The 25,914-nt window shown below is 44.3% G+C and overlaps 1 protein-coding gene across 4 annotated transcripts in view; it reads left to right on the top strand.

Annotated features, from left to right (window-relative positions):
• The window catches only part of ABCB9 (ATP binding cassette subfamily B member 9), a 159,039-nt gene that overhangs the window by 27,070 nt on the left and 106,055 nt on the right, over nucleotides 1-25,914 (top strand). For all 4 annotated transcript variants that reach the window (XM_077293173.1, XM_077293175.1, XM_077293176.1 and 1 more), the window contains exon 4: nucleotides 18,879-19,009. In XM_077293173.1, coding sequence (XP_077149288.1) covers nucleotides 18,879-19,009 — 131 coding nt within the window. The remainder of the gene's footprint in view (nucleotides 1-18,878; nucleotides 19,010-25,914) is intronic.

The raw sequence follows: 25,914 nt of genomic DNA, 5'->3' as shown, positions 1-25,914 counted from the left end.
TCATCAAGAGAATGCCAAGAGTGTGCAAAGCAGTCATCAAAGCAAAAGGTGGCTACTTTGAAGAACCTAGAATATAAGACATAATTTCAGTTGTTTCACACTTTTTTGCTAAGTATATAATTCCACATGTGTTAATTCATAATTTTGATGCCTTCAGTGTGAATGTACAATTTTCATAGTCATGAAAATACAGAAAAATCTTTAAATGAGAAGGTGTGTCCAAACTTTTGGTCTGCACTGTGTGTGTGTATATATATATATATATATATATATATATATATATATATATATATATATATATATATATATATATATATATATATATATATATATATATATATACACAACCTTGGAAGGAAGATAGACTTTTCAATGACTATCCAATAATACGGAAAATCTGATGGTTCAGAACCTGTCCGGTCCCTTATAGGCTGCATTCAGTTATTGTAATGTCGGACGCTGTTCAGACCAGGTCGTTCGACAGCGGTAATTCCGCTTTTGACCACTATGTGCTCATTGGCGTCGGCTAGATTTTATCTAGCTGTTCCGGGGTTAATTTACCTTATGCTCGGATTGGAAGCTGGGCCATGCACATTGCCTTTAAATAGTTCTCCTGAACATTGGGCGTCGCCGATTATAGCTTCTGTCTTGTGCGTTGTTATCTCGGTCTGGAGTGGTGAGCTAGAAGTTGGAGTATCGTTGCTGGTGGTGTATTTCCCTTTGTCTTATTTACTCCTTCCTATATTTGTATTTATTTTGCCCTGCGCATTTATAGTGTATTCCTGAGTGACTGCGGCGTGGTGTATATTTTCCGTTATCCTTGTCTGTTCTAACTGTGGGTATTGGTGTATGATCTTTTCACTGGGTGGTGGGCGGTGGTTTCAGCCTAGGGTTGAAACAGGAGACAGGGCGAGGGTCGAGGCCTAGACATGCACACCATCAGTGTAAACTCTAGGTAGAGGGTCAGTCAGGATTTCCCTACTCTGAGGGAAATTGCAGGGGCCCGGGTTATTAGCTCTTGCCCACCTAGTCTCCCCGTGACATTATAATCGGCCTTTAAAACAAAAAAAAAAGAAAAAAAGGGGGTTTCCTTTTTTTTTTTTTGTTTTGTCATGGATCCCATGACTTCCATAACCCGCCAGTTGGAGGCGCTGTCCCTACAGGTCACTGACTTGAGGGGGGCAGTGCAGCAACAGGGACTAGCAGTATCTAATGTGCAAGCTGGAGCGACGGGTAGAGTTGCTGAGCCTAAGTTTCCTTTGCCTGAAAAATTTGCTGGGGAACGCAGTAAATTTGTTTCTTTTCGTGAAGCTTGCAAACTATATTTCAGTATGCGCCCGATCTCCTCAGGTAATGAGGCTCAGCGTGTGGGCCTGGTGTTGTCATTGTTAAGCGGGGATCCCCAAGCATGGGCGTTTTCTTTGCCATCTGATTCTGCTGCATTTGACTCTGTGGAGAGTTTTTTTTCCTTTCTTGGAAATATTTACGATGAGCCAGACAGAATGGCTCTAGCAAAATCTAAGATACGCACTATTCGCCAGGGGGAGCGAGTTGCAGAGGATTACTGTTCTGAATTTCGTCGCTGGGCGATCGATACACAGTGGAATGATCCAGCGCTGCGGAGTCAGCTTATTCATGGGGTTTCTGGAAGGGTTAAAAAAGCCCTTCTGATGTACGAGACTCCTACTTCTCTAGATTCCGCTATGAGTCTGGTTGTCCGCATTGATCGCCGTTTGTGTCAGGGGGAGCATGAGACACCGCCTATGGGAGAGGGTTTAGGTTCACGTGTGGTTGCTGCAGGTGAGCCCACGGAGCCTATGCAAATCGCAGGGGTGTCACATGTGAAGCGTCGAGCCCCTGAGCTCAGGAAGCAGGGAGCCTGTTTTTACTGCGGTAAGACTGGTCATTTTATTAACATCTGTCCTCTACTGTCTAAGAAAGACGCAACGGCGGAAAACTTCTAAGCTCAGAGGGTGTGGAGGAGACCATTCTGAGCTTATGTATATCCTCCATGGTGGTTTCTCAATGCATGCTCCCTGCTAAGGTTATAATCGCTGGCAGTGAGCTGCCAATTACTGTGTTTGTGGATAGTGGTTCAGCCACAAATCTCATTGATGAGGAGTTTGCGCGCACAGCAGGTTTTAGGATTGAAAAACTTCCTCATCCTATCCGTGTGGTCACCATCAATGCTGATCCTCTCTCACAGGGGGAGATTACTGAATTTGTGGCTGAGGTGAAACTCCACATTGGGGTTCTACATTCCGAGCAGGTTACATGTAAGGTACTCAGGAATCTTCCTGCTCAGGTGGTTTTGGGTTTTCCATGGTTGTCTATGCACAACCCGGTAATTGACTGGAAAACTCAAGACATAATTCAGTGGAGCGAATTCTGCCAGGAGAATTGCCTGGCCACATGTGTGTCTGCTGTGACTTCAAGCGTTCCCGAGTCACTTCTGGATTTTGTGGATGTGTTCTCTAAGAAGGGTTGTTCAGAGTTGCCGCCACATCGCCCCTATGACTGTACTATTAGATTTAAACCAGGGGCCAAATTGCCTAAAGCAAGGATGTTTAACATCTCCGGTCCGGAGAGACAAGCATTAAAGGATTACATTGCTGAAAGTTTGAGCAAGGGGCACATCAGGCCTTCATCCTCGCCTGTGGCAGCAGGGTTCTTCTTCGTGAAGAAGAAAGATGGCGGATTACGCCCGTGTTTGGATTTCAGGGAATTGAACCAGATTACGGTTCGTGATCCATACCCTATGCCACTAATACCAGATTTGTTCAACTAGGTGGCAGGTGCTAAGTGGTTTACCAAGCTTGACTTCAGGGGGGCGTACAACCTCATAAGAGTCCGTCAAGGTGATGAGTGGAAGACGGCTTTTAATACCCCTGAGGGTCATTTTGAAAATTTGGTGATGCCATTTGGGTTGACTAACGCACCTGCAGTGTTCCAACATTTCATTAATGATGTGTTTTCGCATGTTTTGGGGAAATTTGTTATCGTGTACCTAGATGACATTCTCATATATTCTTGCGACCGTGATACTCATTTAGATAATGTCAGGCAGGTGTTACAGCTTCTCAGAGAGAATAAGCTGTATGCTAAACTTGAGAAATGTGTATTTTCTGTTCAAGAGTTGCCTTTCTTGGGTTATATTGTGTCTGCTTCTGGTTTTAAAATGGATGCCGCTAAGGTGCAAGCGGTGCTACATTGGGAACGTCCTGATAACCTGAAAGCACTTCAGCGGTTCCTTGGGTTTTCTAACTACTATAGGAAATTTATCAAGGATTTTTCCATCATTGCTAAACCGCTAACTGACATGACTAAAAAGGGTACCAATTTCTCCGTTTGGCCTGAGGCTGCTGTGCGCGCATTTGAATTTCTTAAGAACAGTTTTGTTTCGGCCCCCATTCTTGTGCAGCCAGACGTGTCGAAGCCTTTTGTTGTGGAGGTCGATGCATCTGAGGTTGGTGTGGGGGCGGTGCTGTCACAAGGCTCATCTTTGAGTGATTTGCGTCCATGCGCCGATTTCTCCAAGAAACTGTCGTCCGCCGAACGTAACTACGATATCGGCAACAGGGAGTTGTTGGCAATCAAGTTGGCCTTTGAGGAATGGCGACACTTCTTGGAGGGGTCGGTACATCAGGTTACTGTTATTACCGATCATAAGAATCTGCTGTATTTGGAGTCAGCCAAGCGTCTGTCCCCCAGGCAGGCTCGCTGGGCATTGTTTTTCACGCGGTTCAATTTTGTTGTCACTTACAGACCGGGGTCTAAAAACACTAAGGCGGATGCTCTATCCAGGTGTTTTCCGGGGGGAGAACCTCGGGAGGATCCAGTACCCATCCTCCAAAAGGGTGTTGTGGTTTCGGCTCTCACTACCGAGGTTGAGGCTGAGATTGCCGAGGCTCAGGAGGAGGTACCATCTGAGCTTCCCATCAACAAATCTTTTGTACTGCTTCATCTCCGCCTAAAGGTTTTGGCGGAGCATCATGATGCTGTGCTGGCTGGCCACCCAGGGGTTAGAGGTACCTTGGAGTTGGTGTCACGTCGGTTTTGGTGGCCCAAGATACGACAGGACGTGGTCTCATACGTGTCAGCTTGTACCACGTGCGCTAGGGCTAAGACGCCCCACTCCCGTCCTGTTGGCACACTACTTCCTCTTGAGGACCTAGTAAGCCATGGACGGAAATCTCCATGGATTTCATCACTGATTTGCCCTCCTCAGCTGGGAACACGGTCATCTTGGTGATTGTTGATCGTTTTTCAAAAATGTCGCACTTTGTGTCTTTGCCTTCGTTGCCTAACGCTAAGACTCTGGCTCAGGTGTTCGTGCAGAAGGTGGTCAGACTTCATGGGGTTCCGTCTGACATCGTGTCTGATAGGGGTACTCAGTTTGTGGCAAAATTTTGGAAAGCATTTTGCTCACGGCTGGGGATCAAGTTGTCTCATTCTTCGGCGTTTCATCCTCAGTCAAATGGTCAGACTGAGCATATGAACCAAAATTTGGAACAGTACTTACGCTGCTTTGTCTCTGATAACCAGGAGGAGTGGTCTACGTTCCTTCCTTTGGCTGAGTTTGCCATCAATAATCACCGCCAGGAGTCGTCTGGGAAGTCTCCGCTTTTTTGTGTTTACGGGCTACATCCTCAATTTTGTACTTTGAGTCAGGGGGGCTCTTCCGGCGTTCCGGAGGAGGACCAGTTAGGAGCACAATTGTCATCAGTCTGGAGGAGAGTTAAACAGCGCCTGTTGAGTGTGGGTGCTAGGTACAAACGTGTGGCTGACAGTAGGCGTGTGCCAGGTCCGGACCTGAGTGTGGATGACTGGGTATGGTTATCCACAAAAAACATAAGACTCAAAATACCATCCCTTAAATTGGGTCCACGGTTTATTGGTCCATTTAGGGTCACCGCCGTCATTAACCCAGTAGCGTACCGATTGGAGCTTCCTACGGTGTATAAGATACACAACGTTTTCCACAGGTCTCTTTTAAAGAAGGTGGTGGGTTCTGTGGACGCGGCGCCTATGCCACCTCCAGTCTTGGTGGATGGTAATTTGGAGTTTGAAGTCTCCAAGGTGGTTGACTCTCGTGTAGTGCGCCGCACTTTACAGTACTTGGTACACTGGCGTGGTTATGGGCCTGAGGAGAGGTCCTGGGTACCAGCCTCGGACATTCATGTGGATCGGCTGGTCAGGTTTTTTCACCGTCGCGATCCGGACAAGCCGGGTCCTATAAGCCGTGAGGGCCCTGGGGTCCCTCGTAGAAGGCGGGGTACTGTCATGTCGGACGCTGTTCAGACCAGGTCGTTCGACAGACAGCGGTAATTCCGCTTTTGACCACTATGTGCTTATTGGCGTCGCCTAGATTTTATCTAGCTGTTCCGGGGTTAATTTACCTTATGCTCGGATTGGAAGCTGGGCCATGCCCATTGCCTTTAAATAGTTCTCCTGAACATTGGGCGTCGCCGATTATAGCTTCTGTCTTGTGCGTTGTTATCTCGGTCTGGAGTGGTGAGCTAGAAGTTGGAGTATCGTTGCTGGTGGTGTATTTCCCTTTGTCTTATTTACTCCTTCCTATATTTGTATTTATTTTGCCCTGCGCATTTATAGTGTATTCCTGAGTGACTGCGGCGTGGTGTATATTTTCCGTTATCCTTGTCTGTTCTAACTGTGGGTATTGGTGTATGATCTTTTCACTGGGTGGTGGGCGGTGGTTTCAGCCTAGGGTTGAAACAGGAGACAGGGCGAGGGTCGAGGCCTAGACATGCACACCATCAGTGTAAACTCTAAGTAGAGGGTCAGTCAGGATTCCCTACTCTGAGGGAAATTGCAGGGGCCCAGGTTATTAGGTCTTGCCCACCTTGTCTCCCCGTGACAGTTATATCTTCAGTTTTAAAACTTAAGTCTTAAACACGTAAAGTTTTACTTTTATTCTACTTCCACATATGTAGCAAATATTTAATATGTACCTGCCTGAAATCGGCTGGGCAAGGAGTTCGGTAACCTGGAAAGCCCCCAAGGCAAATGTTAGGATTTATTTCTGCTTTGTGGTATTGTGCTTTGGGGTAGTGTGGTGCCACCTGCAGGTCATTTTTCCTTACTGCAGTTTTATGAAAATTAATGTTTAAAATGTATTTTGTGATAACATAGTGAATGTGTGGTTTGTTTGGCTATTTTCTTGCTGAAGGGGGCAAGTTTACCTTTCAAATGCTGTATCATTTGTGTGTGTGGGTGCAGTATGAACGGAGATACAAAGTAATCAGCGAAAAAGAGTCTTTTGAAATAATATAGAAGGGTTTTGGTAATCCTAATTGACCTAAAACGGGAAAGGTTTATTCTGATTTCATGTCAGATATTGAGAAAACTTCTAGTTTCAACTGTATGCTTGTGAAGGAGACATCTGATATGTGGCTTTAACATAAACTTGTCAGTGAAACCACCCTCCTGTAGAGGGCACAATGAGTTAGTGATAGGTCCCATCATCACAATAAGGTATTATCACCTATCTGTTCGATAAGCAATAACTTGATCGAATGCCCAATTTATTTCCATTTATTACATATTGGGCTACTGGAAAAAGCTGAGCGTACCATAGGGAATAAATGAACCGCAGGTCGCTGGTCAGACACCCACCGGTCAACAATCTTGCAGATAGGTTATATCTTGGCTAAACCAAACAATGCCTTTTAAGTTAAACGCAATTTCTGTACATAACCTGATTGACAGATTCCTGTCTGTTTTCTTTCTCCCATGTTGGACTATGGCCCAAATCATCAATAATGTTAATGTCCACTGCTGTCTTCATGTAGAGGCTTGCTGGAGTCAGATGCTCTTGATTCATTCAGAGTCGCATGCCACTTAATAAATTGGGCTCCTTTGAAAAAATGGTGTGCGACTTTTTACGCTTCGCCACTAATCTTATTCCAGTCAGTGACTGGCATAAGATATGTGGTATAAGGTATATGCCCCTGCCGCGCCCATATCCCGCCCCAGCTTCACACAATTCTGTATGTGGCCTATAAAATACGTTTGTGTAAGCCCAGCTTAAGGCCTCATTACCACATCAGGTTTTTTTTTCTGCTGATTCCTAGTCTGCATAAAAAGTAGGAAGACATGTCCTACTTTGAACTAATCTGCTGAATAAATTGCCCTATTGCAGTGAATGGGCCAGTGGAAACAAAACCAGACTGCATACAGATACCATCATTGCATTCATGTGCTGCCCAATTTTCACTCATTGCTTAGAGAAGATTGAGACACTTCCACTGTTTTTTTATTGCAAATTAAAAAGTGATGACACGTGGAACGTAAAAAAGGGTCACAATGAAAAAACAACAACCGGATATCACTGATGAATTGTTTCCTTTTTTTAGACATACAAGAAAGAAAAATGGAGTGTGAATTTGGACTAAAGTTTCAAATGGTCACCAAAAGAAAGTTAATACCATACCTACAGTGTGGAAAATTAATATTTGATACACTGACGATCTTTCAAGTTTTCCCACCTACGAAAAAATGGAGAGGTCTGTAAGTTTTATCGTAGGTACAATTCAACTGTGAGAGACAGAATCTAAAAATTAAAAAAAAACAAAATCACATTGTATAATTTTCAAATAATTAAATTGCATTTAATTGCATTAAATAAGTATTTGATCACCTACCAACCAGAAAGAATCCTGGCTCTCACAAACCTGTGTAGGGGTTCACTCGCTCAGATGCGTAGGATGAAACAGAAGGCACATTCTCTTCAGTGTTCATGTAGGTTTATTCGCTCCATAAACCGTTTAAGTCAGCAAAATAAAGGTAAACAGTCTTACAAATAGCCTTTGGCTCAGGCATAGGGAAACAAATGTCCGTTCCTTCAGGCTCAGTCCTGAAGCCTTAACACACTGTGGAGGCTTGCCCCTCCAGACACACAGACTCCTGTCTGTAGTGTCCGCCCTGGACACATGGAAATCTGTCCACCATGACAGACTCCCACACTCACTAGCATGTGCCAAACACACCTCCAATAAGTAGCCTGAAACCACACCCAGAACCCATCACATGGTTAGACATGTGGTTGTGACATCACCACAGGTCCTGACACAAACATAGACAGGCATGGTTATGCCCCTTACCCAGGGGTGAGGTATATGGGTAGCCAGACCCTCCCATCTCTCATAGCTACCCGTAACCCGGACCCAAATATACTACACAATTCCTTATTACTTTATGAGCATTACAGAAAACACTCCGGGTCACATCACAGCGACAAGCCTTCTCTGTGATACATACCTCCCGTCGATTAGAAAACCTTTAGCCACGCTACATACCTCCCCCCTCTGCCTAAAGCCGTGGGGCTTGGCACTTGTCCTTAACCGACTAGAGACCCCTCTCAGTCGTCGCTGACAGTCAAACCGTCTGTCTAAGTCAGGGTCTGTCATTGAACCCTTTCGTCGGCATTCGTCATCCCTTTCTGTCACATCCTTTGATAACGATGACCCCTTGTCATCTCGTCTGCTACAGGACCTCCCGCTTAAGTCACTGAGCCCTGAGCTAACTGAGGAGTCACTATTTCTAGCTCTTCCATCTGACCACCTTCGGTTCTCTCTCGGTCGTTGATCTCTCCTATTGTCTTTCTTCGGAGAGCAGCTCTTCTCTTTACGTCTATATCCTCTGTTAACTTCAGCTTGAGGACTTCCAGGCTTTAGAGCACCTCTTCGTCTCTCTGGCAGCTGTTTATTAACTTGCAGTCTCTCAAGTCTCAGCTGTTCTACCTCCCTTAGGTATGCCATGCGATATTCCAGGAGCATGCGGATATTCCTAAGACTCTCTCTGGATCCGACAACCAGGAACGAAACGATCCCATCTTCACCCATGACCTGGACCTCGTCATCAGCGGGTATCCTCAGTCTCTTCAGACCGGATTTATCCACCATCTCCTGCATCACTCTCCCAAGCTTCCCAATGACTTTTGCCACCAGACCTTTGGGTACTTGGACTGTGTCTTCCACTAAGCCCAGCCGACTAAGAGCTTTCCTTTCACGCTCCAAACGTCGAACGGCTTCATCATTCTTCAAAATGATCCTCTGTTTTGTACGGAGGCAGTGTAGGTGCATATCCCTCAGGACAGCCACCCGCTTCACTGTGACTTCCCTAGTCGACAGTATGACCAACTGTTTAGTCTCTGGTGCCCAGTGCACACTACATGCTTCCACTGCTTTTCTGAAGGCCTCATGCACACCTTCACCGGTACAGGCTTCTTGCACCTCTTCGGGTACATCAATCATGGTCTTGAAGAGCGGGGTCTCACTCTCTTCATAGACAGACGGCTCCCTTTTTGCCCCTGACCTTTCCACCAAGACGTCTGTCACGACCGGGTGACTGTCTTGTTCCGCTTTTAGCACAAACTCTTCCTCAGTCTTGTCTTCTGCTTTAGCCTTCGCCAAGATGGGGACTGGCAACTCCTCTGCCCGGCAGCGATGTTCCTCCTCTCTCTGGAGAAGCTCCTGCTGATGCTTTTCTTGAGCCATTCTGAGCACGCCCACATCTTTCAATATGGCCCTATTCACGGTTTGACACGCTGATAGGTGACCTCTGAGCTCAGAGACTTCCTTCTCCAGCTCATCCACTCTGTGCTCAATCGCCAGTCTCAGGACCCTTTCTTGCTCGACTGTCTCTTTAAGCAGCTCTATCTCATGGTCCTGCTCTCTTTTGGCTAGCACATGTCGCACCACCAGTTCTTTAATTAAACTTTCAGACGGGGTCTCTTGCCCACCCACACTCTGCCTCTTCAGAGTTCCACCTGTTTCTGCATCCACCTCTATGGACTCTCCTGGGCTTTCTGTCTGTTTACTCTTAGGTACCTCTGAACTCTTGGTAACTTCAGAGTTCTCCATCTCTTCAGCATCAGGTACTTCATCATACTGAGCCACTTCACTCTTTCCGGGCATTGCAGATGTGGGTCTACTACAGGTCTGTTCTAACCCCAGCCCGTCACTAACCACCTCAGTGCTAGGGTTTGTCAGAGATAAAGTGACCTCCTCATCAAAAACAATAACGTTATCTGCACCCGACCCTGTCTCTTCCTCATCATCTCTCTTCTCAGAGGGTGTAACCTGTCCCGCCTTTTTGCGTCCCCCGCGACGAGATGAAGACCTGCGATTTTTACTCGGCTCCTCCTTACTGCACTCTTTTCCCTTTGCGCTTGAGTCACAGTCTGAACAGGAGTCACCCCTTCTCACCCTGTCATCCTGGAACAACATGTCCCCACTTAAACAGGTGTCAGACCCACACTTTCTTCCAGTCACCCGGAACTCTGAAGTATCGACCTTAGGTGTCGCTATCTCCTTTTCACACATCACACCACTCGGAATCACTACAGCCGCCTGTTGTGGTGGGGCTCCCTTAGGGTCATTCCGTCTCTGTTCCGAGCAATCAGACACTCCCCTTTCCTCCCACAAGTCCCAAAACCTTTCAAAGTCCTGGCCTATTACAACAAGGAATGGCAAGTCTGAGACTACAGGTACATCATGGCTGGCAATAATAGTGGGCGTCTCAATGATTACCCTGGACACCGGATAATCCCTAGCGACCCCATGAACGCAGTGGACTTCCATCTTCCTTCCGGGAATCAGATAGACAGGGAGTGTGGCGCTCACCAGCGTCACCAGGCTCCCTGAGTCCAGAAGTCCAGTCACGCACACTCCATTGACTTCTACAGAACAACTCTGTGACATCTTGTCACACGAAAAGTCAGTACAACATTCTGAACATGCGCTGTAATTACATTGAACCCGGCAACAGTTCAACAGCGCATTCGCCGCCGCCCCTTTTTGGGCCACCACCCCTAATTGGGTTGCCGCCCCCTTTTTGGACTCCACCCCCTTTTGGGTTACTGCCCCTTGTGGACTATTTTCTCCTTTAGGGCCATCACCCCTTTTAGGGACTCCACCCCCTTTTGGGCAACTACCCCCTTTTGAGACGCAGCCCCTTTTTGGCCAACCATAATTATTTGGGGTCACCGCTCCGTTTTGGGACTCCACCCCACTCTGGGGTACACCCTGTGGACTTCCCACAGTACTCTCAGGCCCCAGTTCGCCCAGCACACCAATGTGACTCTGGCCCTTTAAGAGTCTGCACACTAAACCAGCAATGTCTTTTTTTTTTTTCTCTCTTTTCTCTCTTTGCTGCAACCGCGCTGCACAGCTCAACCGCAGACTTCGTGGACCCGCCGATCCACAGCAAGCAGCTTGTCACCTTCGTGGACCCGCCGATCCACAGCAAGCCGCTTGTCACCTTCGTGACCCCACCGAGCCACTGCAAACTTCGTGACCTCACCGAGCCACAGCAAGCTGACTCTCAGGAAAAAAAAACTCAGTCTCTCACTGACCCCGGTCAGAACACCACAGACTCCGGTCTGTTACACACCCGGCTTTACACACAGCCCAAACATAGTTTTTCACTGATCCCGGTCAGTACAATACACTGTTTTCAGACCGTCACCCGTTGGCAACTTCACGGGTTCCTGGACACCCCTCGGCCTCAGAGGTGCCCAGACACAACAGTTTTCTCACTGACCCCAGTCAGTATTTTACACACGGTTTTCAAGACCGTTACCCGTCATTGCCGCACAGGTTCCTGGGACCCTCTTCTCCTCAGAGGTATCCACAAACTGCAGTTCTCACTGACCCCGGTCAGTTTTTACTCACTGTTTTTCAACACCGTCCAATCTTCTGGCTCAGACCAGCCAGCGCTGTAACATGTGCTCCTTGGATCTTTGCCTGCATCCGAAACACCAATTGTAGGGGTTCACTCGCTCAGATGCGTAGGATGAAACAGGAGGCACATTCTCTTCAGTGTTCATGTAGGTTTATTCGCTCCATAAACCGTTTAAGTCAGCAAAATAAAGGTAAACAGTCTTACAAATAGCCTTTGGCTCAGGCATAGGGAAACAAATGTCCGTTCCTTCAGGCTCAGTCCTGAAGCCTTAACACACTGTGGAGGCCTGCCCCTCCAGACACACAGACTCCTGTCTGTAGTGTCCGCCCTGGACACATGGAAATCTGTCCACCATGACAGATAGACATGTGGTTGTGACATCACCACAGGTCCTGACACAAACATAGACAGGCATGGTTATGCCCCTTACCCAGGGGTGAGGTATATGGGTAGCCAGACCCTTCCATCTCTCATAGCTACCCGTAACCCAGACCCAAATATACTACACAATTCCTTATTACTTTATGAGCATTACAGAAATCACTCCGGGTCACATCACAGCGACAAGCCTTCTCTGTGATACATACCTCCCGTCGATTAGAAAACCTTTAGCCACGCTACACCTGTTAGTTTTTCTGTAAGATGCCCTACTAGTCTGCACTCATTACCTGTATTAATCGCCCCAGTTTGAACTCATTACCAGTATAAAAGACACCGGTCCACACACTCAATCAATCACTCACGCTCCAACCTCTCCACCATGACCAAGACCAAAGAGCTGTCTAAGGACACCAGGGACGAAATTGTAGACCTGCACAAGGCTGGGATGGGCTACAGTACGATAGGCAAGCAGCTTGGTGAGAAGGCAACAACTGTTGGCACAATGATTAGAAAATGGGAGAAACACAAGATGACTTGTAATCTTCCTTGGTTTGGGGCTCCATGCAAGATCTTGCCTTGTTGGGGTAAGAATGATTCTGAGAAAGGTCAGAAATCAGCCCAGAACAACACGGGAGGACCTGGTCAATGACCTGAAGAGAGCTGGGACCACAATCTCAAAAATTACTGTTAGTAACAAACTACGCCGTCATTGATTAAAATCCTGCAGGGCACGCAAGGTCCCTTGCTGATGCCAGCACATATTCAGGCCCATTTTAAGTTTGCCAACGACCGTCTGTATGATCCAGAGAAGGCATGGGAGAAGGTCATGTGGTCAGATAAGACCAAAATAAAACTTTTTGGTATTAGAGCCACTCGCCATGTTTGGAGGAAGAAGAGGGATAAGTACAACCCCAATAACACTGTCCCAACCATGAAGCATGGTGGGGGAAACATCATACTTTGGAGTGCTTTTCTGCAAAGGGGACAGCACAACTGCACCATATTGAAGAAAGGATGGATGGGGTCAAGTATCGCAAGATTTTAGCCAGCAACCTCCTTACAGGTTATAGGTCTTCCAGAATGGCAGTAGCCTGAGACACACAGTCAGGGCAACTAAGGAGTGGCTCCATAAAAAGCATTTCAAGGTCCTGGAGGGGCCTAGCAGTCTCCACTCCTGAACCCAATAGAAAATCTTTGGAGAGAGCTGAAACACAATGTTGCCCAGTGACAACTCCGAAACCTAAAAGATCTGGAGAAGATCTGTATGGAGGAGTGTGCCAAAATCCCTGCTGCAGTGTGTGCAAACGTGGTCAAGAACTGATGGAAACGTCTGACCACTGTAATTACAAACAAACATTTCTGTACCAAATATTAAGTTCTGTTTTTCTATTGTATGAAATGCTTTTTTCGTGCATTATAATTCAAATTAATTATGTAAAAGTCATACAATGTGATTTTTCTGGATATTTTTAGGGTATGTGAACACGCTGCGGATTTTGCTGCGGATCCGCAGCAGTTTTCCATGAGTTTGCAGTACCATGTAAACCTATGGAAAACCAAATCCGCAGTGCCCATGCTGCGGACAAAAGCGCGGAAACGCAGCGGTTTAAATTCTGCAGCATGTCAATTCTTTGTGCTGATTCCGCAGCGGTTTACACCTTCTCCATAATAGGAATCTGCAGGTGTAAAACCGCAGGTGGAATCCGCACAAAAACCATGGTAATCCCGCAGTAAATCCGCAGGTAATCCGCAGTGCGGTTTACCTGCGGATTTACAAAAACAGGTGCGGAAAAATCCGCAGACATCCCACCTACGTGTGCACATAGCCTTAAAGATTGTCTCTCACATTTGAAGTGTGCCTACAATAAAAATTACAGACCTCCATTCTGTGTAGATGTGAAATCTTGCAACATCGACAGTGTATCAAATACTTATTTTCCCCACTATATAGGCCCTGATTCATCATTGCCTTTACGACTTCTTTTGTCTAGTTTTGTAACTTTTTTTTGCACCCTATTCATTGTGCGCTTGCCTGTTTTTTGTTTTTTTTAATGATTCCTGGGGTGAGTTTAGTAATTCCAGATGTTTTAGCTTTATTCATAAATTGCGAATTTTTAGTTGTAAAATTTACCTCAACTTCACTCCAGTCCCCCAGTGTATTTCAGAGTAAGCCAACATTTTTACTAATTTTGTGCGACTTTCGATTACAAAAATTGCAAAAAAATGTTCAAGACAAGCAAAAAGCCAATTTTCAATTTTGTGTCAAATTCATGAATCCATTTTGATGAATGTGGTGAAAAAACAGCAACAACAACTACCACACGACAGAAAAGGAAAAAATAATGCAAATTATGTATCAGGACTATAATGGGTGCAGCCACTCCCTACAGTTACAGAGGCTGTGAAATACATGATAGGAATTTGTAAACAACCACAAGATGGCAGCACAATGCCTGACATCCAAAAAGAAGCCAACCATGAATAGATAAAATGAAAGTTTATTCCAAGAAAAAACAAGATAATACAAAATGAGAACATGTATAAAAAACTACAGAATTAACTCAGGATAGTACCCCATGGGAAGGTAGAAGGAAGTACACCCGCTAATGGCCACAGTACAAAGTACAAAATATCACAGGACTCCCAAGACTGCTACAAATAGTACACAGGAATATAAAGTGCATGAAGCATCCCCCATGAATCTGTGTATCTACTATGTAGAGTCGCCCTAACGGATCCTGTAGTCCTACCTAAACCTATAAAACTGACCAACGGCATAGAGTGAAAAAGGTGAGGTATGGAAATACAGTTACCTTAGTGGACACAAACGGGTATATATTCCTCCCACAGCACTTCCCAGCGCCCCAACGCGCGTTTCGCCCTTGCTTCTTCCGGGGGCGTCCCCGGAAGAAGCAAGGGCGAAACGCGCGTTGGGGCGCTGGGAAGTGCTGTGGGAGGAATATATACCCGTTTGTGTCCACTAAGGTAACTGTATTTCCATACCTCACCTTTTTCACTCTGCCGTTGGTCAGTTTTATAGGTTTAGGTAGGACTACAGGATCCGTTAGAGCGACTCTACATAGTAGATACACAGATTCATGGGGGATGCTTCATGCACTTTATATTCCTGTGTACTATTTGTAGCAGTCTTGGGAGTCCTGTGATATTTTGTACTTTGTACTGTGGCCATTAGCGGGTGTACTTCCTTCTACCTTCCCATGGGGTACTATCCTGAGTTAATTCTGTAGTTTTTTATACATGTTCTCATTTTGTATTATCTTGTTTTTTCTTGGAATAAACTTTCATTTTATCTATTCATGGTTGGCTTCTTTTTGGATGTCAGGCATTGTGCTGCCATCTTGTGGTTGTTTATAATATTTGTCGGAAGTACCATTTGTTCTATATTGGTTAAGGACATATTGTGTTTAACAATTAATGATAGGAATTTGGTAGAAAATTCATTACTTCTTGGTATTGGCTACACCATTTGTGTAAACCATGAGACCATTAGCAAGAAGTAGTGAGTTTATTTGCATTTCCCAGTAAAAAAATATTTTACAAACAGTCTTACTTTTAGGCCGGCCTCACACTGGGCGTAAGACAATACGCCACGTATTATACGTCCGTACTACGGCCGTAATACGGAGAAATGTTCCCAAAATATTGATCCGTAGTCAGGGTGTGTCAGCGTATTTTGCGCATGGCATCCTCCGTATGTAATCCGTATGGCATCCGTACTGCGAGATTTTCGCGCAGGCTTGCAAAACCGACATCTAATGGATTTATGTGCTCAAATGTTCGGGAAAACATATATACAGTGTATATATATATATATATATATGTGTCATTGAGACACATATATATATATTCTGTATTTAGATTTCATTCAGCGCGATATGTGTTAAAAGCCGGTAATTCAATTGCCGGCTTCTCATTTCTCCTGCACAAACCCGACAGGATATGAGACATGGTTTACATACAGTAAACCATCTCATATCCCCTTTTTTTTTGCATATTCCACACTACTAATGTTAGTAGTGTGTATGTGCAAAATTTCAGCGCTGTAGCTGCTGAAATAAAGGGTTAAATGGCGGAAAAAATTTGCGTGGGCTCCCGCGCAATTTTCTCCGCCAGAATGGTAAAGCCAGTGACCGAGGGCAGATATTAATAGCCAGGAGAGGGTCCATGGTTATTGGCCCCCCCCCGTGGCTAAAAACATCTGCCCCCAGCCACCCCAGAAAAGGCACATCTGGAAGATGCGCCTATTCTGGCACTTGGCCACTCTCTTCCCACTCCCTGTAGCGGTGGGATATGGGGTAATGAAGGGTTAATGCCACCTTGCTATTGGAAGGTGACATTAAGCCAGATTAATAATGGAGAGGCGTCAATTATGTCACCTATCCATTATTAATCCAATAGTACGAAAGGGTTAAAAAACACACACACATGATTTAAAAGTATTTTAATGAAATAAACACAGCGGTTGTTGTAATAATTTATTGTTCTCTCAATCCATCAGGAACACCCTCGCTTGGAAAAATAATAAACGCACAAGATACATACCTTCTGGTGAACCGTCTCGTCCCACGAAGTAATCCATCTGAAGGGGTTAACTAATATTACAGGCAGGAGCCCTGCTAAATGCAGCTGTGCTCCGTGCTTGTAATTCCCCAGCGAATGAATGAAATGTAGGTCATTGACCTACATTTCCTTCAGTCGCGGTGAGGCGCCCTCTGGTGGATGTTCTCATGAACTGCAGCCTGGGAACTTTTTCCCACGCTCCAGGTCATATGAGGACATCCACCAGGGGGCGCATCACCGCGACTGAAGGAAATGTAGGTCAATGACCTACATTTCATTCATTCGCTGGGGAATTACAAGCACGGAGCACAGCTGCATTTAGCAGGGCTCCTGCCTGTAATATTAGTTAACCCCTTCAGATGGATTACCTCGTGGGACGTGATCGGACATCAGAAGGTATGTATCTTGTGCGTTTATTATTTTTCCAAGCGAGGGTGTTCCTGATGGATTGAGAGAACAATAAATTATTACAACAACCGCTGTGTTTATTTCATTAAAATACTTTTAAATCATGTGTGTGTGTGTTTTTTAACCCTTTCGTACTATTGGATTAATAATGGATAGGTGACATAATTGACGCCTCTCCACTATTAATCTGGCTTAATGTCACCTTCCAATAGCAAGGTGGCATTAACCCTTCATTACCCCATATCCCACCGCTACACGGGAGTGGGAAGAGAGTGGCCAAGTGCCAGAATAGACATATCTTCCAGATGTGCCTTTTCTGGGGTGGCTGGGGGCAGATGTTTTTAGCCACGGGGGGGCCAATAACCATGGACCCTCTCCTGGCTATTAATATCTGCCCTCGGTCACTGGCTTTACCATTCTGGCGGAGAAAATTGCGCGGGAGCCCACGCCAATTTTTTCCGCCATTTAACCCTTTATTTCAGCAGCTACAGCGCTGAAATTTTGCACATACACACTACTAACATTAGTAGTGTGGAATATGCAAAAAAAAAGGGGATATGAGATGGTTTACTGTATGTAAACCATGTCTCATATCCTGTCGGGTTTGTGCAGGAGAAATGAAAAGCCGGCAATTGAATTACCGACTTTTCACTAACACCGCTGCGTATTTCTCGCAAGTCACACTGCTGGTCAGTGTGGAATCCGTATTTTTCTCGCCCCCATAGACTTTCATTGGCGATTTTTTTGCGCAATACGGTGACAAACGCAGCATGCTGCGATTTTGTACGGCCGTAGAAAGCCGTATAATACTGAACCGTAATATACGGCTAATAGGAGCAGCCCCATTGAGAATAATTGTGCCGTTTATTTTGCGAGTTTTACAGACGTAGTTTATGCACTCATACGTCCGTAAAACTCGCTAGTGTGAGGCCGGCCTTAGGAAAGGGACACAAAGTGGACTCAGGATGAACACTCCATCCTATCCTGCCCTAAGATTAGATGACTTTCATAGGTGACAGTGCTCCCAACTTCAGCCCAACAGGTAGTGTCCCATAGCGAAAGCACATAATTATTGATTTAGTGTAAAAAATGTAACCTGTGCAATATTAAAAGAATTCACAAGACCTGAACCATTGTAGAACATTCTAATATGTTGGCTTTACCATATAAAGCTCCTCTATTAATGCCATTATTAATATACCGGATTAGTTTTTAAAAGGATGCTGCTGAAATCTGATTTACTTTAAAGGGAATCTGTCAGCAGGTTTTTGATACCTCATCATGATGTAGCGAAAGAGACCCTGAACCCAGCGATGTATCACTTAGATTACTGGGTGCAGCAGTTGTGACACAATCAGAGCTTTTAGATGTAGCAGAGCTCAGAAAGCTATACCCGTCCACACTACAGCTTTCTGTGAACATTCTCTATTGATAGTGAGCTGCTTATGACTGGATGGGACATGGTCAGACCAGGGCATACAGCCTGATAAGTGACACATCCTTGAAATCTGTGTTTTAACCCCTACCCCAAGCTGTCCTCAGATTACATAGCCAAAACCTGCTGCCAGATTCCCTTTAATGGAGTGTTCTATGCTTTTGACAGCAATTATATTCTACCCTATTCTAGCTATTTAAATATATTGTTTATTCTTTATTAATACTATGTAATCTTCCCACCCCCAGAAATCACTATGAGGCACATTATGTAGGGCAATTAACTTTTGAAAGAATTTTTGTGAATTAAGATAATAATATTATCATTTTTAATTTTAGTGCATAACTGGTATATCATTTTTTTTAAGCTCATTTTCTGCAGGGGTACGAGGTGGCCTTTTTACCTTTACATTTGCAAGACTAAATATTCGAATACGGAATCTTCTCTTTCGATCCCTGGTATCACAGGAGATTGCCTTCTTTGATGAGAATCACACAGGTCAGTATATCAGGTTAATAAGAGCACAATGATTCAACACTGTGTACACAATTATTAGGCAATTTGTATGTTTGATGATTTGTTTTATTATTGAACAACTGCAGTGCTATTGGTCAATTCAAAAGGATAATACATTTGAATATTTAAGAAACTAAAAGTGAGGCATTTGGCTTTCTTGGGAGAATTTCTATTTGTGCAGAATTATTATGAAATAAATGAAAATGTACATTTTACCATCTCAATTGATTATTTTCATCGGTTAAAATGAGAATAATAACCAAACAACTCAATATGTACGAAAATACACTTCTGATATCTCATAAACATATCAGTGACCGATGTAACGTTCTTTTCAGTAAAAGTCATAAGCCTTCCATCCATGGAGTCTGTCGGTTTCTTAATCTGTTGACTTATCAACTTTTTGGGCAGCACCAGCCACAGCCTCCCAGTCACTGTTCAAAGAGATGTACTCTTTTTCTGCATCGTAAATCTCCCGTTTAACTCCTTCACAACCTTGCAATTTTCCATTTTTGTTTTTTGATCCCTTTTTTCCCAGATCCATAACTTTTTTTATTTTTCTGTCAGTATGGCCATGTGAGGGTTTGTTTTTTTGCGGGACGAGTTGTACTTTTGAGCGACACCATTGATTTTACCATATAGCGTGCTGGAAAATATGAACAAAAATTCCAAATGTGGTGAAATTGCAAGAAAAGTGCAGTTTCACAATTTTTTTAGTTTTTTTTATTTACCATGTTCACTAAATGCTACAACTAATCTGGCAAAATGATTCCCCAGGTCTGTACAAGTACTTAGATACAAATCATGTATAGGTTCTTTTTTTTATTTAAGTGGTGAAATAAAATTCCAAAATTAAAAAAAAAAAAAAAAGTGCAATTTTCCGAGACCCCTAGCATCTCCATTTTTCGTGATCTGGGGCTGGGTGAGGGCTTATGCTGGTGTTTTTATTGATACTATTTTAGAGTAGGTACCATGTTTTGATCACATGTTATTGCAATGTTGCAGTCACCAAAAAAAGTAATTCTTGAGTTTTTTTTTGTTTGTTTTTTCGTAACGCCATTTACTGATCTCATTAATTTACTTTATATTTTGATAGATCAGACATTTATGAACCCATCGATACCAAATATGTGTTTTTTTTAATTTTTTTTTTTACTTTGATTTTCAATGGGTCAAAAGGAGGGAGATTTGAACTCTCCCCTTGTGTCATGGTGGCCTATCATGCTGGAAAAAGCAATGTTCATCACTGAATTGCTCCTGGATCATTGGGAGAAGTTGCTCTTGGAGGATGTTTATGTCTGTGTTCTTAGGCAAATTGTGAATGAACCCACACCCAGGAACGAAAAGCCCCCACGCATGAATGGTCTCAGGATATGTTACTGTTGACATGACACAGGACTCATGGTAGCGCTCCAGAGAAAGCAACACATTTACTTTAGTCACTTATATAGCGCCCTTAATTCCATGGCACTTTAGAGATATCATCACTGTCCCCATTGGGACTCACAACCTACATTGCCTATTTTTAGTCTTTGGACTAAACACCTTGTCGTTCCAGCCTGTGACCTGCATCCATGGCCCAACTCCTGCCACCTCCGAAACCTACACAAACACAAGGAGAACATACAAACTCCTGCCAGATATCATCCTTGGTGGTAATTGAATCCAGGACCCCAGCGCTGCAAGGCTACAGTGCTAACATAATTGATGGTGAAGGGAAGTATTAGTGCCCATCAGCAGGGATACCTTGGTTGTAGGGTGCCTGCTGAAAGCCCCCGTAACTGCAGTCTTAGTCCTGTGTAATGTATTTTTCGGATTATAAGACGCACCTTTTCCCCAAAAAATTGTGAGGGAAAATTCGGAGTGCGTCTTATATTCCGAATTGTAGCTGCGGTGGAGCGGGAACCCAGGGTCACCGCTGCTGAAAGCTTCTGGCGGAGTCAGGAGTCGGGTGATGGCTATGGCCCCAAGGCTGGTACGACAAGGTGTTCGGCAGTATGGGGGCCCCGCCAACATTTTGTGGAAGCCCATAGCCCTGCACTTTCCATATTCTTCTATGTTGTGGGCTCCGGGAAAACGTCCACTGGAGGCGGTGCGTATGCAAATTGAGATCTCTGCACTGAGATCTTGTTTCTGAGCTCTCAATTGCGCATGTGCTGCCTCTGGCGGCCATTTTCCCAGAGTCCACTGCATTAGAAAGTATGGAAGGTGTGGGGCTTTGGGCATTCACAAAATGTCGCCGGAGCTCCAGCACCATTGAACATCTCGTTGTACCAGCCTGAGGCCCACAGCCATGGCCCAACTCCTGCTGCTGCCGAACCCCCCATCCTACGAGCCTGGAGCCCGCAGCATCTTCTGCCAATGCCAACAGCTACCCTGCCACCTGGGACACCGCTTCACCACCGCTGCCCCCTAGGTAAGCGACCGCAAAAGCTCCATTTTATTAGAATAATGTTTTTTTCCTATTTTCCTCACCAAAATTAGGGGTGCGTCTTATAAACCATTGTGTCTTATAGTCTGCAAAATAAGGCCATTCAAACACAGGCTGAATTAGTAAGGGGTTTTCATTTTTTTAGCCACTGAAATATTAAAAAAGATATGGTATGGCCATAATCTGAGCTGGAAAATCATGTTTCCATTTTTTTTTTTAAAGCAGAATGAATGCCATGAAAAGAAAACAAAAAAATAGTGGCGGAATTACGTTTTTGTTCGCCAATTCACCCCACTTGTCATTTTCTCCCATTTCTCAGTACATTACATAATAAAATGAATGTCTTAATTCAAAACTGCAACTGGTCCCACAGAAAAAAATCCCTTAATTAGCTATGTTAATAGAAGAAAATGTAAAAATTCTGGCTTTTGAAGTAAGAGGAGAAACAATTTAAAGCGCATAAAATGAAAAAGATCTGGTGTTCTTAAAGGGGTAAAGCTGTTTACACAGCTTCATAAGCAAAATACAGACAGGATGCACTTGTATTTTAATTATTAATATATATGATTTTAATTATTATTTTTTTAACCCCCTACCAACATGTGCCATATATATACGGCACTCCCGTAAACTGCCGTACATATATGGTGTCATCATTGCGTGGGCTCAAGGTGAGCGCCATCACAATCAAATACTGGTGCCAGCTCTATATCACATCTGTCGTTGTGCAGCAATGCCCACGATTGATGCAAGCACCAATCTTGTGCGTTTAACCCCTCTGATGCCGCTGTCAATAGTGACAGTGACATCGCAGGGCTTTGCAGAGGGAGAGATCTCCATCTCTGCTCCCATCGGCACAATGCGATCACGTAATGCCGATGGTCTTCATGGTGATCCCAGGCTGAAAGATGGCTGCGGGGTCACCCAGGGACGGTGGCCTGTCAGCTCATGGTAATATTTGGTATTGCAGTGTCCGTGAACACCGTTAAAAAAAAGGGGGCAAAAAATATGCTTTTTCAACATACTGCTGAACAAAAAGTAGAATAAAATGCCATCAACAAATTTTGGGGTCTATTTTCCCCTGTTAAGCTTGTGAAAATAAAAAAAATGGGGGCTAAAAGAACATTTTTGTGGGAATAAATGTGATTTTGTTTATTTTCATGGCGCAACGTTATAAACTTCTGTTATTATTAAACAGGAGAAACAAGAGTCAAAAATGGCCAAAAAGTTAACATTCATATTATTTATTGAAAATTCATATAATTTAATTTTCGCATAGAGCATGCACAATGTTACCATGCAGTATATAATAGACAATTTTTAAAAGATTGTGACTATATCCATGGATACAAACAATGGTCCTGTCAGGACTCGGAACATTTTGATTACCTTTTGTGCATTACTGCCCTTTCCCAAGATGGCGTCTTTGGTCTCATGTGCACTGTGTCTTCCTGCTATATAACTCCACCCCAGCCTTTAGTCTGTGCTAGAGTATTCTGCCTTGCATCCAGCTCCTGATGACTCCCTGGCTTTGCACCTGCACCTGCTCCTGTGAACCAGAGGTACGTGACCAGGATCCAGACGGGACTTTTTGCACATATGGGTAACTAACTTCCCTATTTAACCTCACATGTTGCACTTTTTGCACAAAGATATATGGCAACCTTATTAGCACCACTGATGTGATTGTATTACTGAGTTGCATCGCTATATCGGAGATACCAATACTTATGTGTCGGCAGCACATTTGCTGCCTACCTGATAATATCTTCAGTTTTTGCTATATCTATTACTGTCCCGCTCTGTGAACTTGGATCATTGTTTGTATCCATGGATGTAGTCACAATCTTTTAAAAATTGTCTATTATATACTGCATGGTAACATTGTGTATGCTCTATGTGAAAATTAAATTATATGAATTTTCAATAAATAATGAGTTTGTTAACTTTTTGGCCATTTTTGACTCTTGTTTCTCCTGTTCAATAGTATTGGTAGTTGAGTCGCCATCTTTATGGTATAATTAATAACTGATGTTTATGTAGTTATAAACTTCTGTGCAGCACATGGGGGTTCAAGGTGCTCAACACACATCTAGGTATATTCATTGAGGGGTCTAATTTCCAAAATGGGGTACCGTATATACTCGAGTATAAGCCGACCCGAATATAAGCGACCCCCCCTAATTTTGCCACAAAAAACTGGGAAAACTTAATGACTCGAGTATAAGCCTAGGGTGGAAAATGCAGCAGCTACTGGTAAATTTCAAAAAGAAAAATAGATACCAATAAAAGTAAAATTAATTGAGAAATCAGTAGTTTAAGTGTTTTTGAATATCCATATTGAATCAGGAGCCCCATATAATGCTCCATACAGTTTATGAAGGGCTCCATAAGATGCTCCATATTAAAATATGCCCCATATAATGCTGCACAAATGTTGATTAAGACCCCATAAGATGCTCCATACAGACATTTGCCCCATACAATGCTGCACAAATGCTGATTATGGCCCCATAAGATGCTCCATAGACACATTTGCCCCTTATAATGCTCCACAAATGTGGATTATGGCCCCATAAGATGCTCCATAGAGATATTTGGCCCATATAATGCTGCACATGGCCTCATAAGATGCTCCATACAGATATTTGTCCCATATAATGCTGCACATGGCCCCATACAGATATTTGTCCCATATAATGCTGCACATGGCCCCATAAGATGCTCCATACAGATAATTGCCCCATATAATGCTGCACATGGCCCCATACAGATATTTGCCCCATGTAATGCTGCACATGACCCCATAAGATGCTCCATACAGATATTTGCCCCATATGCTGTTGCTGCGATTAAAAAAAGTAAAAAAATCATACTCACCTCTCAGGCCCCCGGCACTTGCTATATTCACCTGTTCCGCGTTCCACCGCCGACCATCGCTGTGTCTTCCCGTCCTCTGCACCGACGTTCAGGCAGAGGGCGGCGCGCACTAATCGCGTCACCGTGTCCTCTGACCTGAGCATCACTGCAGAGGACACGGAAAACGCAGCAGCGCCGACGGTGCCACGGGGAGCAGGTGAATATAGCACGCTGAGTTATACTCACGTGCTCCTGGCGCCGTCGCCGCACGTTTGTTCCCCGGCGCCGGCAGCTTCTTCCTGTAGTGAGCGGTCACATGTATCGCTCATTACAGTAATGAATATGCGGCTCCACCCCTATGGGAGTCCATATTCATTACTGTAATGAGCGGTACTATGTGACCGCTCACTACAGGAAGAAGCTGCCAGCGCCGGGGAAAAGACATGCAGGGACCGTGCCAGGAGCAGGTGAGTATTATTACACAGCTCTGCTCCCTCTTCCCTGCCGACCCCTGGGTATGACTCGAGTATAAGCCGAGAGGGTTACTTTCAGCCCAAAAAAGTGGGCTGAAAATCTCGACTTGTACTCAAGTATATACGGTAACTTTTTTCCTGTTTCCCTTGCGAAAAAATAAAAATAAAAATTGGGGTCTAAATTAAAATGTTTGTGAAAAAAAGTCAAATGTTCTTTTTTTTTTTTCCGTTCCACATTGCATTTATTCCTGTGAAGTACCTGAGTGGTTAATAAACTTATTGAATGTGGTTTTGAGCACATTGAGGGGTGCAGTTTTTAGACTGGTGTCACTTTTGGGTATTTTCTGACATATAGACCCCTCAAAGTCACTTCAAATGTGAGGTTGTCCCTAAAAAAATATGGTGTTGGAAAAATGAGAAATCGCTGGTCAACTTTGAACCCTTCTAACTTCTGACTTGTCTTTAAAAGTGCTACATGCACATATAAATAGTTTGGAGGGAGGCGGGTGGAATCCTGCTGACAGATTCCATTTAAATTAAAGGTAATTAAAATCACAAAAAAGTGTATGAGCAGAATACAGGAGGAGAGTTGCTGAGGTAAATTCAGCAAAAAGATGTATTGCAATCAGTGTAGTATATTTATAATCTGTTTTATACATGTTGTAGTGCCTTAATCAACAGGGGGAGGCATGGGAAAACTAGAAGGGTGTGTAACAACTCTGCCGGCATCACTGAATGGCCTCCCATCCCTCACACACAATCTTACCCACTGCTCCAAGTCATGTTATGGTCTCTGTCTGCTGCCGGCTCCATGCTCTGTCTCTTGCTTTCTGCCTGCTCTCTGCATGCTTCCTGGCTGTGTGCATAGGGGGGCGGCGCCAGAACTCGCTGGTTCTTATGGAATCAGGGTGCACCTGTCTAATCTGTTCCTGACCAATTACCAAGAGGCCTCCAGTATTTATGGCACCTCCACCCTGTGTACTGGGCCTGTGCAATGTCCAAACTCAGTGTCTAGCTTCTGAGCTGCCAGGCCTTGCTCTGTGTTCCTCCTTCTCTGGAGGTTCTACTCCTAGCTTTGCCTTGATCTTGTCTGTCTGCCCTCCAGGAGGCTGTATATCCTGGTC

The sequence above is a fragment of the Ranitomeya variabilis genome, chromosome 1 (assembly GCF_051348905.1).
Source record: "Ranitomeya variabilis isolate aRanVar5 chromosome 1, aRanVar5.hap1, whole genome shotgun sequence".
Classification (NCBI taxonomy): Eukaryota; Metazoa; Chordata; class Amphibia; order Anura; family Dendrobatidae; genus Ranitomeya; species Ranitomeya variabilis.
This window is presented reverse-complemented; position numbering and strand designations above follow the sequence as displayed.